The 16,868-nt window shown below is 45.8% G+C and overlaps 1 protein-coding gene across 3 annotated transcripts in view; it reads left to right on the top strand.

Moving 5' to 3' along the window:
- RUFY2 (RUN and FYVE domain containing 2) overlaps window positions 1-16,868 on the top strand; it is a 51,257-nt gene that overhangs the window by 17,379 nt on the left and 17,010 nt on the right. For all 3 annotated transcript variants that reach the window (XR_013233750.1, XM_077350763.1, XM_077350765.1), the window contains exons 8-12: window positions 5,816-5,885; window positions 7,558-7,659; window positions 8,918-9,034; window positions 11,458-11,625; window positions 13,446-13,543. Coding sequence is in view for 2 of the 3 variants with exons in the window: in XM_077350763.1 (XP_077206878.1) it covers window positions 5,816-5,885; window positions 7,558-7,659; window positions 8,918-9,034; window positions 11,458-11,625; window positions 13,446-13,543 (555 nt within the window). In the remaining variant the exon portion in view is untranslated. The remainder of the gene's footprint in view (window positions 1-5,815; window positions 5,886-7,557; window positions 7,660-8,917; window positions 9,035-11,457; window positions 11,626-13,445; window positions 13,544-16,868) is intronic.

Consider the following 16,868-nt stretch of genomic DNA (forward strand, 5'->3'; position numbering starts at 1 on the left):
TTGGGAGAGCAAGTAAAATCCAGGACCCAGCCAATCGGTCGATTGTTAACCAATTCCATTGTAAAGTGGTCTCCAGTGATGTCTAATGATGTCAGCAGCTGTCGAAATTCTAGGAAGGGCCACCTAACCCCTGGGGAGCTCTTGCTTAACCCCAGGTTTCACTAGAACCCTGGTCGGGAATCCCTGGCATAAGATACACCCACATCTTTAAATACATCTGTGCACACATCTTGTTGTTGTTGTTATGTGCGAAGTCGTGTCCGACCCATCGCGACCCCATGGACAATGATCCTCCAGGCCTTCCTGTCCTCTACCATTCCCTGGAGTCCATTTAAGTTTGCACCTACTGCTTCAGTGACTCCATCCATCCATCTCATTCTCTGTCGTCCCCTTCTTCTTTTGCCCTCGATCGCTCCCAGCATTAGGCTCTTCTCCAGGGAGTCCTTCCTTCTCATGAGGTGGCCAAAATATTTGAGTTTCATCTTCAGGATCTGGCCTTCTAAAGAGCAGTCAGGGCTGATCTCCTCTAGGACTGACCGGTTTGTTCGCCTTGCAGTCCAAGGGACTCGCAAGAGTCTTCTCCAGCACCAGAGTTCAAAAGCCTCAATTCTTTGACGCTCGGCCTTCCTTATGGTCCAACTTTCGCAGCCATACATTGCAACTGGGAAGACCATAGCCTTGACTAAACGCACTTTTGTTGGCAGGGTGATGTCTCTGCTTTTTAGGATGCTGTCTAGATTTGCCATAGCTTTCCTCCCCAGGAGCAAGCGTCTTTTAATTTCTTTGCTGCAGTCCCCATCTGCAGTGATCTTAGAGCCCAGGAAAATAAAATCTGTCACTATCTCCATTTCTTCCCCATCTATATGCCAGGAATTGAGAGGGCCGGATGCCATGATCTTTGTTTTCTTGATGTTGAGTTTCAAGCCAACCTTTGCACTCTCCTCCTTCACCCACATCAACAGGCTCTTTAGTTCCTCTTCACTTTCTGCCATTAGAGTGGTATCATCTGCATATCTGAGGTTGTTGATATTTCTCCCTGCAATCTTGATCCCAATTTGTGACTCCTCTAATCCCGCATTTCTCATGATGTGCTCTGCATACAAGTTAAATAGGCAAGGCGACAGTATACAGCCTTGCCGAACTCCTTTCTCAATTTTGAACCAGTCAGTGATTCCATGTTCAGTTCTCACTGTTGCTTCTTGACCTGCATATAAATTTCTCAAGAGACAAATAAGATGCTCTGGTATTCCCATCTCTTTAAGAACTTGCCACAATTTGTTGTGCTCCACACAATCAAAGGCTTTAGCATAGTCAATGAAGCAGAAGTAGACGTTCTTCTGGTACTCCCTAGCTTTCTCCATGATCCAGCGTATGTTGGCAATTTGATCTCTAGTTCCTCTACCTCTTCGAAATCCTGCCTGTACTTCTGGAAGTTCTCGGTCCACATATTGCTGGAGCCTAGCTTGTAGGATTTTGAGCATAACTTTGCTAGCATGAGAAATTAGTGCAATGGTGCGGTAGTTTGAACATTCTTTGGCATTGCCCTTCTTTGGGATTGGAATGTAAACTGACCTTTTCCAATCCTGTGGCCATTGTTGAGTTTTCCAAATTTGCTGGCATATTGAGTGTAGCACTTTTACTGCATCGTCCTTTAAGATTTTGAATAGTTCAACTGGAATGCTGTCACCACCACTAGCTTTATTGTTGCTCAGACTTCCTAAGGCCCACTTGACTTCACATTCCAGGATGTCTGGCTCCAGGTCAGTAACTACCCCACTGTGGTCATCAGTGATGTTAAGCTCGCTCTTGTATAGTTGTTCTGTATAATTTTGCCACCTTTGTTTAATCTCTTCTGCTTCTGTGAGGTCCCTACCATTTTGGTCCCTTATCATACCCAACTTTGCATGAAACGTTCTCTTCATATCTCCAATTTTCTTGAAAAGATCTCTGGTCCTCCCCATTCTATTGTTTTCTTCTATTTGCTTGGACTGTTCATTTAAGAAGGCATTCTTATCTCTTCTAGCTTTTCTCTGGAATTCTGCATTCAATTGGGTGTATCTTTCTCTTTCTCCCTTGCCTTTCACTTCCCTTCTCTCCTTAGCTATTTGTAAAGCTTCCTCAGACAGCCATTTTGATTTCTTGCATTTCTTTTTCTTTGGGATGGTTTTAGTTGCTACCTCTTGTACAATGTTGCGAACCTCCGTCCACAGTTCTTCAGGCACTCTGTCTATCAGATCTAATTCCTTAAATCTATTTGTCACCTCTACTGTGTATTCGTCGGGGATATCATTTAGTTCATACCTGAGTGGCCTAGTGCTTTTCCCTATTTTCTTCAATTTAAGCCTAAATTTTGCAACAAGAAGCTCATGATCTGAACCACAATCAGCTCCTGGTCTTGTTTTTATTGACTGGATAGAACTTTTCCATCTTTGGCTGCAGAGCACATAGTCAATCTGATTTCTGTGTTGACCATCTGGTGATGTCCATGTGTAGAGTCGTCTCTTGGGTTGTTGGAAAAGAGTGTTTGCTATGACCATTGTATTCTCTTGACAAAATTCTACCAGCCTGTGCCCTGCTTCATTTTGTACTCCAAGGCCAAACTTGCCTGTTATCCCGGTTATCTTTTGGCTTCCTACTTTAGCATTCCAATCTCCCATGATGATAAGCACATCATTTTTTGGCGTTGCTTCTAGAAGGTGTTGTAGTGCACACATCTAGGAAACCTGATTAGCCCAGATTTCCTAGCCCCCACTGAATTCAGCAGGGCTTTCCTTCAAACATTATTAAGACAGCTGAAAGGAGAGGGAGGCGGAGCCATGGCACTTGGATAGCTCGATTACTTCGAGCTCCTGTTCCACTGAGGGTCAATCACTGCTGTGATTGACAGAATCGGGTTTTGGGTACGCTAACCCAACCATAAATCTTCTCAGGAATTCCTTGTGAATCTCTGGGGCCTCTCTGTTCCGCAGGGAAATTAATCTCCCACTGGAACGTAAGCTCAGTGTGCACAGGGTCCAGCAAGCGCCGTCCGCCATCTTAAAATCTTTTTTCCTTTTCTTCTTTTTTCAACTCTGCAATCTACAAAGCTTATTTTAATCTTCCAAGATAATTGGACACCTCCCAGCAAGACCTTCAACTCACTACAACTCCGGAGCGAAAACATCTGGCAGACATCAGATCGAGCCTACAAACAGTGAGTGGGGTTTCCCTCGGCACCTTCTTCCCTGGAATGAACTCTCGGCGTGGAGAGTTGCTCTCGCTAATCCAAACAAGCCAGAGTGACAGGATTTATTACCACTGAGGGGGTGAAGCAGCCAAATTCCAAGATATTGAGTCATTAATCAACGCAGAGATGCAAGTGCTTTTCCGCTTCTCCGTCTATACTTTCCCCCCCGTTTCTGGCTCTGCTTGATGCCACCTCATCATGAGGCAGGCTAATTTTCTTTTCTAAGCGAAGAAGGACTTAAATCAACTCAAACTAATAAGTATTATATCTGTTTTTGGTCTTCGAAGATAAGAGAGATTAGAGCCGTGGAATCTCGCGAGAACTAAGCTCTAGAAACATTCCTTTAATTCAAAACAGACTGTTGCTTTCGTTAGGACTCTGTAGGACCTCTACTGGCTATCTGCAAAATTGCAAATATATTTTGGAAACAACATATGCATAATTGATTAACAAAATTCCAAACCTGGAACATGTTTTCGTTTAAAAAATTTGCATATCTTCTAGATAAACAAACACAAGACCTGAAAGAATCTCTAAATGGTTCACTTAAAAATATGCTCATGGAGTTTAAAGGCATTAAGGAAGAAGTCTCTAACAGGAATGATGAACCAATGGTAGTGGCTGATGATAGCTTTAAACAAGATGGAAAATTACCAGCAGAAGAGGAATCTGAAATTATGGAGATGGAAAAGGGGATGTCAGAGTCTTGCAGCTCAGATAAGGACACCCTACCTGAGAAGATATATAGCCACTCCAAAGCAACAATACACAAGAAAGACATATGGATCTGCGGTGAAAGCAATCGATTGAAAGGAGCTTCATGGAAAAACATCTGTACTGATATTGGAGTCCAGGAGGTACAACTGCTTCAAGATTTATCGATGTATACTTCGAGGGAAAGACTACAACTGTACTTTCCCAGCCAAAGACCAATAGGACAGAACATTAGTCAACGGGAGCTACAAGACGTAATAAGCCTCGAAATGAGACCTCCTTAAGAAGCTTGGGGAATGGAAATGCAACACAGTGGTCGAAATTCCTTTCCTCTTTTACCTCCTGTATGTAGCCATATAGGCAATATAACTAATTAAGAAGTTAATCTGGGGTCTAAGATCTTTTAAGTAAGCTGAATCTGTATTATTAAACCTAATTTCGCACTGCCTACTAGCTCAAAATCAAAGCATAACTAAAAGGAGACACCTAATGGAATGGGCTTATATTATAGTGTGGGGTTTTAGATTTCCTATGATAGCTGAATTTGAATTATCTAGCATATCTCTGTAGTGACTTTCAGCCTAAATTTAATGCATAACTAAAAGAAGGTTTTTAACTGAGGAGGTGTAAATATAACTAACGAAAAATCTATTCTATTAATTAATGAAGACTCCATTTTATTATTTCTGGTATTAACAATGTATACTTATACATATTTGTTTCTCTTCTTTCTGTACAATTAAGCAGGCTTATTCTTTTTTTTCCTTTTTCCCTTTTTCTAGTGAAAATGTGGAGGGCTCTAGGACTACGTTAAGTATAAACTGTTTATGATTGTTAAAACTATCAGAAACTATGCAAACAAATGTTGAAATGATGGTAACAAGGTAGACTTCTCTTTTTAAATGTGGTGCAAACGTGAAAAAGTCTATAAAAAGTCTATAAGCTTTGGGTAAAAGTCCATAATATTGTAGCCAGTTTATAATCTTAAATGGAGAGAAGAGGGTTTTTAAGATTGAAACAGGGAACCAAAATGTTTTTCCACAGTGCTTCCTAACCCACATACAGAGCTTCTTCTTCTATGCGACGACGGCAGAAAAACTAGAATTGGCCAAGAAATGGAAAACGTAAGAACTACCCTCGACAGAAGACTGGGTGAATAAACTAGCTGATCTTACCAAGATAGTCAAACTGACACTAAGAGGTCTTTCAAGAACAATGGGGCCCTTACCTGAACTATTTACAAAAGGGATTAAAAATGGGGAACCAAGTGTATCAAATGAAGAGTATAGCTCTCCTTTTCTGTATTAACAATGTAGATTGCATGTATCTTACTGTCTTCAACTCTTCAATTCTGGAAAATAAAATAAAAACTTTCTATAAAAAAAAAAAAAAAAGACAGCTGAAAGGATGGAGGGCAGCCAGAATCTTGGCACAGCTATTCCATTAAGCTTTCACAATTTATTTCTTGAAAGAAAAAATGTAGGGACTTATTCCTGAATCCTTGACAAGCGGCAGCTGCAGCAATCAAGATGCTATGATGCTAAGAGTGTACATTTAATACAAAAATTGACTGAATCTAAAGGAGAGAACAGATTTGCTCCATTAACTGTGCTAATGGACAACAACCATGATTAGTTGTTAGATCATCAGGGAGGGAGGAATGAAAAGTGACAGTGTCGTTATCGGCCTTAGCAGTGATGAAGAGGTCTCAGTAAATTTTGGAAGAGCAAGTTGATGTATATTTTTGAAGAGGTAATTCCCAGCTGTTTGTCAGTGCACACCTGGGCAGGTGCCAGACGGTTCTGTAAGTGTCATGGCACTTCTTCAACATAAGTCATAATTTAAAATGCAGGTTTCTTTTTTGTTGTTTTTCAGTGGCACAGTCAGCAGCCTCCACTCACGCGTCGACTCATTAGAGAAGTCAAACACTAAGCTAATTGAAGAGGTAACGGCCTTTGGCAATGGATAATTTTATTTGAAACTAGTAGCAAAGCCCGTTGCGTGCTGTAATGCATGGGTAGTCAACCTGTGGTCCTCCAGATGTCCATGGACTACAATTCCCATGAGCCCCTGCCAGCAAACGCTGGCAGGGGTTCATGGGAATTGTAGTCCATGAACATCTGGAGGAGCACGGGTTGACTACCCCTGCTGTAATGCAACGGTCAGTAGCTCATGGTTTGGTGTGGGTTTCGTGCCTCACTTGGAAGCTGACAACCCTAAAAGGAGGTCTCTCTGTGCACAACAGTCCTGAGTCAAATCAGGTACAAGCACTCCTAGGAAGTGTGAAATTTCAGAACATGAACCTCCACCTATCTGGCAACTTCACCTCCTCTGCAATGTTTTCTTGACCTGAAACAGGCCAGGGTCACTATGTGGCTGGTTGGGTGGCTGCAGAGGCATTATATCCTTTTGAGGCTCTACTTTCAAACCTCAAGGAATATTTCCAACCCAGGGGTAGCCAACCTCCAGGTGGGTCCTGGAGATTTTCTGGGACTACTGCTCATCTCCAGACTATATTGAATGTAAGCCGTGACTTCTTTGGGTAGTGAAAAGTTCCAGCTCTTCTCCAGACTATAAAGATCAGGTCCCCAGGCAGAAATGGCTGCTTTGGAGGGTGGACTCTGAGTCATTGTACCCTTTTGAAGCCCCACTTCCAAACCTCATTTTCACTGGGCTCAGCTAGCACAGTCTGTTGCTTGGCTGGTGATGTCTGCCCTCCTGAAGCCTGAGGCCTACTGCTGGTAACTGCAGTTCCTGTTGTTGTCTGCAAAGCCAAATCGGTACCTAACAAAACTGGAAAACCTAGTCCCCTGTTCTCCCCAAGTCTCACTGTCTACTGTCCTGTAAACCTTCTGAATGCAAATTTCCAAGCTAACTCCACTTGAAATTCTGGGCCACTTATGCATTTTGATTCATAGTACCTTCATGGAAAATACTGATTTTTATTTATCAGGCCAGGCTTGAGCAAAGTCACTTCAGCCCCTCGGTCTCTCCAGCCAGTTGCTTGTTCACCATTTACAGTTGCAAATCTACAGTTATTTCGATTAACTTGCACTTTCCAGACTCGCGACACCCTTGCTGGTCTGTCAGTCTGTGTGCACCAGAAAATACAAACTGTTGCTGGCAAGGACTGGCCAAAGCCCACAGCCCAAGTGGGTCACACCCGCGCCAACACTTGAGGCCTACTGCACAGAGCTGTTGTGCAGATGAAACGGGAGGCAAAAGAACCTCCGCAACAGCATCCAGTTTCATCTGCACAACAACCTCACCTTCCCTTTCCTCTCCCCACAACAGGCACCCTGTGAGGGAGGGGAGGCTGAGAGAGCCCTGATATTACTGAAGAAGGTTGGTTCTTATATGCTGCTTTTCTCTACTCGAAGGAGTCTCAAAGCAGCTTACAGTCACCTTCCCTTTCCTCTCCCCACAACAGACACCCTGTGAGGTGGGTGAGGCCAAGAGAGCCCTGATATTACTGCTCAGTCAGAACAGCTTTATCAGTACTGTGGTGAGCCCAAGGTCACACAAGGTGTTTTCTTATACCTCAGAATTATTTTTTTTTAGCATTCACCTAAATGTTTTTAACTTTCCATGTTTGTGTTTTCTTCCTTTTATTTCAGTTAGCAATTGCCAAAAATAACATCATCAAACTTCAAGAAGAAAACCATCACTTAAGAAGCGAGAATACGCTCATTTTAATGAAAACACAGCGGCATCTAGAGGTACTGGAGTTCAGTTCTTATGGTTTGATTACTGCCATTGGGGTGATCCCCGGCTGCTGTTTAGACTGGAAACCCACCAAGGGAATCCAGTGCCAAAGCAGCAGCTGGATCCCAAGAAGCCACGTGACAACAGAGTCACATGAGAGGAAGTGATGGGAACAGAGTTCTGACTTCATCCATGAGGAAGGAAGCTCTGCAAGAGACCGCCTCTCCCTGTAGGCTCCCAGAAGAGCTTTAAGGTCTTCACATACCAACATGTTGGTGGTCCCCAGCCCAAAAGAAGTTTGTCTGGCATCAGCCAGGGCCTTCTGCGCTGTGGCCCCAGCCAGGTGGAACAAGCTGCCAATTGAGACCTAGGCCCTGACAGAACTACCTAAATTCTACATGGCCTGCAAAATGGCGCTCTTCCACCAGGCTTACAGTTGAGGCCAAAGCAAACCAATATAGCCAACCTCTCCAAGGTATTCCCACCTCTAAACCGAAAGACGAAGTCAAGGGGCAAAAATCAGCACTGCAAGGTTTCAATTATTGTTTTAATTGTAATTTTGATAGCATAATGCAGGGGTAGTCAGCCTGTGGTCCTCCAGATGTCCATGGACTACAATTCCCAGAAGCCCCTGCCAGCATTTGTTGGCAGGGGCTCATGGGAATTGTAGTCCATGGACATCTGGAGGACCGCAGGTTGACTACCCCTGGCATAATGTATGTGTGATGCGAACTGCCCTGAGCCTGCTTGCGGGGAGGGGTGGGGTCTATACAACCAGTGATAAATAAAGTACACAGGGGAGCTTTGGAGGACTGACTGGTGGGGAGGAGAGAGAAAAGGGAAGATAAAGAAAACAGAGTAGAGCTTTCATGGGGCGGGGGGGAGATTCTCTGAACTTACCATCCATCACTGAGTGTCTTCACTGTCTTCTCCTGCTGCTTCTTTTCACTGCACCTTCCAAGAGGGACCAAGAGCTCTTGCTGCCAACACAGATGCACCAGCAGCAAATTCATCCCTCCAAGCTGCTAAAGTGGAGCTTCGTGACCCCGGGAGGGGGGGGCGTTCTCAGTCGATGGACCAGAGACCCCTGGATTAAGTAGTCAACCTGTGGTCCTCCAGATGCCCATGGACTACAATGCCCATGAGCCCCTGCCAGCATTTGCTGGCAGGGGCTCATGGGAATTGTAGTCCATGGGCATCTGGAGGCCGTAGGTTGACTACCCCTGAATTAAAGGATGAGGCTTAAGTGAGAGTATGCTGCTTTCTTCGCAGGTGAACAAAGTGGATGCTGAAGCTGAACTGCAGACATACAAGCACTCTAGGCAGAGCCTGGATGAAATGTACAACGAAGCACACCGACAACTGCGGGAAGAATCACAGTTGCGACAAGTGAGTATCCGCTAGTTATGAACTTGCGTTCTTAGGATTTAATGTTAAAGCCTCTTTGGCACAGCTGAGGATGGCAGCTATAGACCCTCTCTCAATTTAGAATGGTACCATTTCGATATCAGGAAACAAAATTTCACAGTTGGAGCAGTTCAGCAGGGGAAGGGGTGGTGAGCCCCCCCCCCCACACACACACACACACTGGCGTCCTCCATGCAGCAGCTGGACAGATACTTATCCAAGATGGTTCAGGGCAGAGGTGGCTGAACTGTGGCTCTCCAGGAGTCCATGGACTACAATTACCACGAGCCTCTGCAATCATGGGCACAGTTTGGCCACCCCTGCTTTAGGCTGATTCTGCATTGAGCAGGGGGTTGGACTAGAGCAGGGGTAGTCAACCTGTGGTCCTCCAGATGTTCGTGGGCTACAATTCCCATGAGCCCCTGCCAGTATTAGGGGGCTCATAGGAATTGTAGTCCACCAACATCTGGAGGACCACAGGTTGACTACCCCTGGACTAGAGGGCCTGGATGTCCCAACTCTGTAATTTAATGACGATATAAAGGTGTGGTGCCCTGCCAATGCCTCATCTAACCCTCTGCCAGTACAGGGTGCCAGAAATCCGCATCCTAATCTCCCCCCTGCTCACCTCTCAGTACAACACGGTGGATCAATAAGCACAAGAGGAATTCCTCCTGCACTCGCTTAGCGAAGCAGTGAGACCCAAGCCCCTGTGAGCCAGGCTCCATGGAGAGCTTATGTCCTGATATATTTTGCTAGTGCTCCTGAAGAGAGCTATGAAACAGGCTTCAGCAGGCATTATTGAGAATTTTTTCTTTGGCTTTCCATCATCATTCAAGACTTACAATTTATTGTATTACTATATTATATATCTATACATACACAAACAGAAACTTTTTTTTTTTGCTGTCACATCTCAATACCAGCATCAAGATACATCGATGAAAGAAAGAGGCTTAAGGGTAAATACTCCCGCCTGAAGCCAAGGGCAATGAAATGCAAATTGCCCCCCATAATTCTCACCACTAGGGCCGAGGGTGGCGGTGAGAGAGGGTGGAATAAAAGTTTAAGTAATACGTTTACAGCCAAGTCTGCAAATAGTCACGGCGCACCTAACTATTATATAGATCCTGTGAGGGCACCCGTAGCTCGCATGATAGCTTACACAACATGTTCTGCCTGCAGGGGGACTCTGGCCCAAACCGCACGTTACGCGTTTTATTGTGCTGTGTCTGCATTCCCTCAACCTGACTCCCACAATCACATGTCACCTGCAAGGGAACTCATTTCCCAAACACACTGGGCCATGATTCAGATCAAAACCACTCTGTGTGTGTGTGTGTGTGTGTGTGTGTGTAGGTGTGTGTGTGGGTGGGTATATATCTGAGGGGGGGATCTGTAACCTTGCCCCTCCTTCATCGTAGCCATGCTGTATTCCTGAGTGGAAATGGCTCAAGGGGCATTATTTGGCGGGTAGGCTGTGCATCTTCTGATGGGGGCGTTTCTTGCCTAAGGGATCTGTGGCGCTGGCTGAGTGCTGTGTTGAACTACCCACCTTGCCTCGTGAGCTCACCTATCAAAAGGACAGCTGTTTGCAGAAGGGGCCATGCACCCACCCACCCACCCCTGCTTCAGGACCCCAGTAGTCACAGGCTGAGAGCATGAGGCTTGGACATAGGAGCAAGGATAGGGAGAAGATTTCAGAACCCTTGGGAGATGAGGAGGGCAGCAGGCACCTAATCATGGCACCTAAGCAATCTACGGTGGACAGCTGGGCCGTTGAGCCTAGAAAAGTGGGTGGGGTGGGTAGAAGAGGAAGAGTTGATTTTTATACCTATTTTCACTAGCCAAAGGAATCTCAAAGCAGATTGCAATTGTTTTCCCTTCCTCTCCCCACAACAGTCACCCTGTGAGGTAGATGGGGCTGAGAGAGCTCTAAGAGAAGTGAAAGAACAGGACTATGAATAGACCAAAGTCACCGAGCTTGATTGTATGCTCTAACAGGACTGTGACTAGCCCAAGGTCACCCAGCTGGCTGCATGTGGAGGAGGAGTGGGGAATGAAACCTGGCTCCCCAGATTAGAGGCTGCTGCTCTTAACCAGACACGAGGCTGGCTCTCCATCATGTCGTTGGTCTGGCATTACCACCTTATCGCCATAATAAAATGCATTTGGATAATTTGCATTGAATGACCGCACAAACATGCCTGGGTGAGAAATTAGCTTTGCTTGTTACACAAGTGTAATCGGCCCAGTGTTGTTTGGGAGGAATGTGCCGGTAGTTCGGAGAAGCCTGCATGGCATCTCAGCTGTGAAATGGTACGTCCGACTGCACCCACCCTGGCTGAGCATCTCGGTCCTTCCTTGATGCTGCTTGAAATGCATTTTTATTTCGCATCTTGAAGGACACAGAGAATGAGCTGATGGTCCAAGTTGGCATGAAGCACGAGATAGAGCTGGCCATGAAGCTGCTGGAGAAAGATATACACGAGAAGCAAGACACCCTCATAAGTCTGCGGCAGCAGCTGGAAGAGGTCAAAGCGATCAATGTAGAGATGTACCAAAAGCTGCAGGTAAAAGTTCTTTTTACACCTGGGAAGGTTAATGGAAGTCTGCATGGCTGAAGGTTTTTAGCAGGGCCTGGGTGGGACTCAGGAAGCCAACAGAGTTTTTTGTCTCCCTGCTCCTTCCTGCCTCTTCCTCCAGTTGATAATCCGGGATGTAGGAGGTGTGTCTAGTCTAGAGCGGGCCAGCTTGCTGAGTGGGTTGTCTAAAAAACTAATTAATTAATCAAGCAAGCAAACTACTAGCTCAGGGGTAGTCAACCTGTGGTCCTCCAGATGTTCATGGACTACAATTCCCATGAGCCCCTGCCAGCAAATGATGGCAGGGGCTCATGGGAATTGTAGTCCATGAACATCTGGAGGACCACAGGTTGACTACCCCTGTACTAGCTTATTTACTGAACACTGGCATAGGACCAGCAGTGTGCTAGGGGCTAGACTGGAAACTTTATTATGCAGGCAAATGTACCTCAAGATTGTAGAGAGGTATCACATGCTCCTGACGAGTGCTCATCCATCTCCTAAAAACACCCAACCAAGAAGGTTCCACCACTCTCTGAGACAGCCTGTCCCATCTACGAACAGCCCTCACCGTCAGGAAATATTTAAAATATTTAAGCCCATCTACTCAAACTCGGGATCCAACAGGCTAGAACTTTAATTGGAGAAAGATTATAGGATATCTCTTTACAATTAGATAGAGTACGACTGCACCCTACCATCATAGCAGGAAACCTACACAAAGTGTTTATACCAGGGGTAGTCAAACTGCGGCCCTCCAGATGTCCATGGACTACAATTCCCATGAGCTCCTGCCAGCTGGCAGGGGCTCTAGGAATTGTAGTCCATGGACATCTGGAGGGCCGCAGTTTGACTACCCCTGATTTATACCGTCAAGATATCGACATCGCAGATGTTTCACCAAAATTTCGCAGAGCATTCAACTCGATGCCCTCCCTTCAGCTCTTACAGAAGGAAGATCTGCCTTAACTCAGTGGTTCTCAACCTGGGGGTCAAACGACCCTTTCACAGGGGTCGCAGCAGGGCAAGCAGCTTGGCCGGGAGGGGGCGCCATCTACACAACAGCCTTACAGGGTAGATCGAGATAGAGCGTTCTTCTGTCTGGAGCAGCAGAAAAGAGCGAGATCAGCATGGTGGGACAAGAGGCAGAGCTGAACTGAGAAACCCCAGGAAAAAAAATTATATACAATTTATATACAATCATGAACCATTGATCTTCACACCATTGTTCAGTTTCGGTTTAATTTCTGTGAAAGAACGCTTGCATTATGGTTGGAGGTCACCACAAGATGAGGAATCGCAGCATTAGGAAGCTTGAGAACCACTGCCTCATTCCTTGTGCTTTATGCCACCTTGCCAGGTGGGAGTGATCGAAACGGTAGAACATGTGCTTTTACCTTGTAGCTTCTATCAGAACATCTGAGCCAAAACAGCACCGGTATTGGGCAGACACCAGTACAGAACAAATATCTATCTATGCTCCTCACTGATAGACACAAAGATATTACTTGTAAGGTAGCAAGATGCCGTGCCCTTGCTTGCCTAATAAATCAGAGAACTGTGCTCTAACATGATTTCAGAACTGTGCATATTGCCGTATCGTCAATATTTTACTCCAATTTTAACAGATCAGTAGTTTAGAATAATCATGATGCTATTTTCTTTCATGCGACTCTGTGTTATTTTAAGCTGATCTTTGATTGTAGTAATAAAGATGATGATATTTAAGTGGAATCTCCTTTCCCACACTTTGAACCTGCCGTTCCCGGTCCTTCGAATAAATAATCCATTCTTGCCTCTAATCACAGGGATCCGAGGAGGCCCTGAAAGATAAGAGTGAAATCATTGGTCGTCTGGAGGATAAAACGAGTCAGATCACTGCAACCATGAAGCAGCTGGAGCAAAGGTACAGCGTCTTGTTCTCTTTTGCATCTTCTCCTCCCTTTTTGTTTTGCTTCCCTTCAGCCACCGCATCACCATCCAGCACGGTGTCATTTTGAAGGACCAGAATACGTGTTTCTGCCGGTTTTAAAAAAAAGACTTCAGTACCCTATGGGCAAGAGGAGGCTAAATACAGTCCCAGTTCAGACTTTTCAACTTCTACATCTCATGGCTTTGTTCCTGAGACTGTTCCTTTGTCTTTGAGGCTGCTTCCACATTCCTTGCTTCCACAAGGTTCTCCCCTTGGCTTTCACTGATGCTGCAAATGGAGTAGTCTGCCTGTCTCCCACCGAGCTCCTAGATGGGGCATTTCTAGGAAATTTTCCTTCACCTTTCTTCAACGTTTCCCTCCCAATTAGCTCTGGTGCAATTCCACATTGGCTTTTGGGGAGCATGGTCATCATCAGTGTCGTGGTGATTTGCCCCACCTCCCTTTCCCCCTTTTTTTTTCCAGACAGTCGGGACAAAAAATGGTCTGCACTTTTACTGTTATATCTCCTCAATAAAAAGAACAGGAGATTTCATTTTTAAAAAGAACTGGGAATTCAGAGGAACTGGAATTGAAAATTGGTGTAGTGATTAAAAGTGGCAGCCTCTGATCTGGAGAACCGGATTGGATTCCCCACTCCACATGCAGCCAGCTGGGTGACTTTGGGCCAGTCACAGTTTCCTCAGAACTCTCTGAGACTCACCTCCCTCACAGGGTGGCTGTTGCAGGAAGAGGAGGGGTAGGTGATTGTAATCCACTTTGAGATCCCTTTAGGTAAAAAGCGGGGTACAAAAAAAGCAGATCTAACCGCTCTGACCCACAGGGGAGGGCAGTAAATAAATGTAATAAATAAATCTCCTTTTAAACCAAAAGGACTGCAAGAAGCCCTGCTGTGGTGCAGGAAGGCCAAACATGGCAGGAAAGTGGCACCAGTATGAGCCAGACTTGTGCAAGTAGGAAAATGCACACCATGCCTTTCAGATAGCGCAGTAAATGTGCTAAACTAGTGTTTTCTCTGAAAAAGATCAGAGTAAGGCAGGTTTTGGCAAAGAGCATGTCGATAATGGAGAGAAGCTGGGAAGGAAACAGTCACAGCATGACGTCACGTCCGGAGAAAAACACTCCAGTTGAGAAGCCGAGGTGGAGAAATTCTTCGGTGTGGAAGCAGCACAAAGCTCCTAGCTAGTCATTCAAGAGCTTCTGTTTGGCACATCATTGCTCTTCAGTAAACCACCAATCAGCCAAAGTCACCCTAATTCCTTTGGGTTGCCGTACCCAATAAAGGATATTGCAGAGCTGGAAATGCAGAAGAAAGCAACCAAGATGATGGAGGCAGGTTGAAGCACCGTTGCTATGAGCTTCGGCAGGGGAGGAGGCATCATAGAGGGTGATGAAATGGTGCATGGGGTTGCAAAAGTGGAGGTTTTGCTCTCTCGCTCTCTCTCCCTCTCTCTTCCATGATATTAGAAAGGGGCACCCGGAGGTGATGGTGGGCAAACAGATGCGAGCCAGAAAAATGTTTAAATTGTAGAATGCATTTCCAGTGAACATAGATATAGAGGGCAAAAAAGGGGTTAGATTCCAGGAGAAGAGAGGTCCATCAATGGCTACTAGCCATGGTGAGTTAAGAGAACCTCCACGTTTAGAGGCAGTAAACCTCTGCATACCAATTCCAGGAGGCAGCATCAGGGGAAGGTCTTTGCCCTTGATTATTGGCCTTCCGGGGCAATTGGTTGGCCACTGCGTGAAACAGTATACGTGACTATTTTTATTAAATTTATGACGGCAAAGCCGTCTTGCGGCAAGTTACATAGTAAAAACCCCACATAAAATACATACAATTATAAACCCCCATTAAAATTATATACCCTGGCGGCAAAAACATATTGTCCCATCTCAAACAACTAGCTCCTTCTCTGTGCGCCGTAGGGGTAATCTACGGATGCCGGCGGTCCACCACCAGGCAATGGTCTGGCCCAGTGGTGGTCTCTCCTGGAGGGGCCCGTTTGATCTTCTGGCCTCAACCATAGACATGGCGGAAGAGCTCCATTTTGCAGCCCCTGCGGAATGCAGAAAACTCCCATGGGGCTCTCAACTCTTCCAGGAGCTCATTCCACCAGTTTGGGGCCAGGACCAAAAAGGCCCTGGACTTGGTCAAGGCCAGGAGAGCCTCCTGGGGTCCAGGTACCACCAACTAGTGCCCACAGAGTGTAAAGTCCTGTGGGGGGCATAGGGCAACAGGCAGTTCCTCAGATATATGGGTCCCAGACTGCAAAGGGCCTTAAAGATCAGAACCAGAACCTTGAACCTGATCTGGGCTGCAACCGGTAACCAGTGCAGCTGCTTCAGCACAGACTAGATGTAACACTATTGGTCTGATTCAGTGGGTCTACTCTTATAGATGTGAAGCTAAGCTTGAACGCTTAGGAATTCTGGGAAGCCCCAGAATTTCATCTGGAGCAAGAATGACTTGTACTGGATTGCACTGGACTGTAAGAACTGCAGGCAGGGGCTGTGCTCAGAGAATGGATTCTCCAGCTTCCCCTGGTCTTCCATAGCTCTCAGAGCCCCATAAGAAGGATGGGCAGGAAACCCTTATTTATTACATCTTTTATTTTCTTAGGTTTTTATACCGCCCTCCCATATGAAACGTTGTGGAGTATAACATAGAACATCGTAGGCATATGTCACAGTCATAACGTAACACATCAACAATATTTCCAGCAGTGGTTCTAAGATTAGCAGAATCGCAGCAGGTTTGATTGAACAATACTTTAACAGGAACAACAACTTTAACAAGAACTTCTAGGGAGGTTGGATTGGTTCAGGCCACGGAGGGGTTGCCTGAGGGGGGACCAGTGGGTGTTGTTGGGTTGGTCAGTCTCAAGCAAATGCCGGTTGGAAGAGCTCCCTTTTGCAGGCCCTGCGGAATTGTGGGAGTTCAGGCAGGGCCCTGATCTCTTCAGGGAGTTCGTTCCACCAGGTGAGGGCCAGGACAGAAGGCTCTGGCCCATGCTGAGGTCCGACAAGCTTTGTTGGGGCCAGGGATCCGCAGCCAGTTGTCAGTGGCAGAGCGTAGGGCTCTTTTGGGGATATAGGCAGGGAGACGGTCTCTCAGGTACACTGGGCCCAGACCATGTATGGCCTTGAAGGTAATTACCAAGACCTTAAGCCTAATCCAGAATTCATTTGGGAGCCAGCTGTATTGTTGGAGTAGAGGCCAGAAGTGGGATCTCCATGGTGTATTAGTCAGGATCCTGGTTGCAGCGTTCTGAACCAGTTGTAGTTTCCGGATTAAGGA

This window comes from Paroedura picta, chromosome 8, assembly GCF_049243985.1.
Source record: "Paroedura picta isolate Pp20150507F chromosome 8, Ppicta_v3.0, whole genome shotgun sequence".
NCBI lineage: Eukaryota > Metazoa > Chordata > Lepidosauria > Squamata > Gekkonidae > Paroedura > Paroedura picta.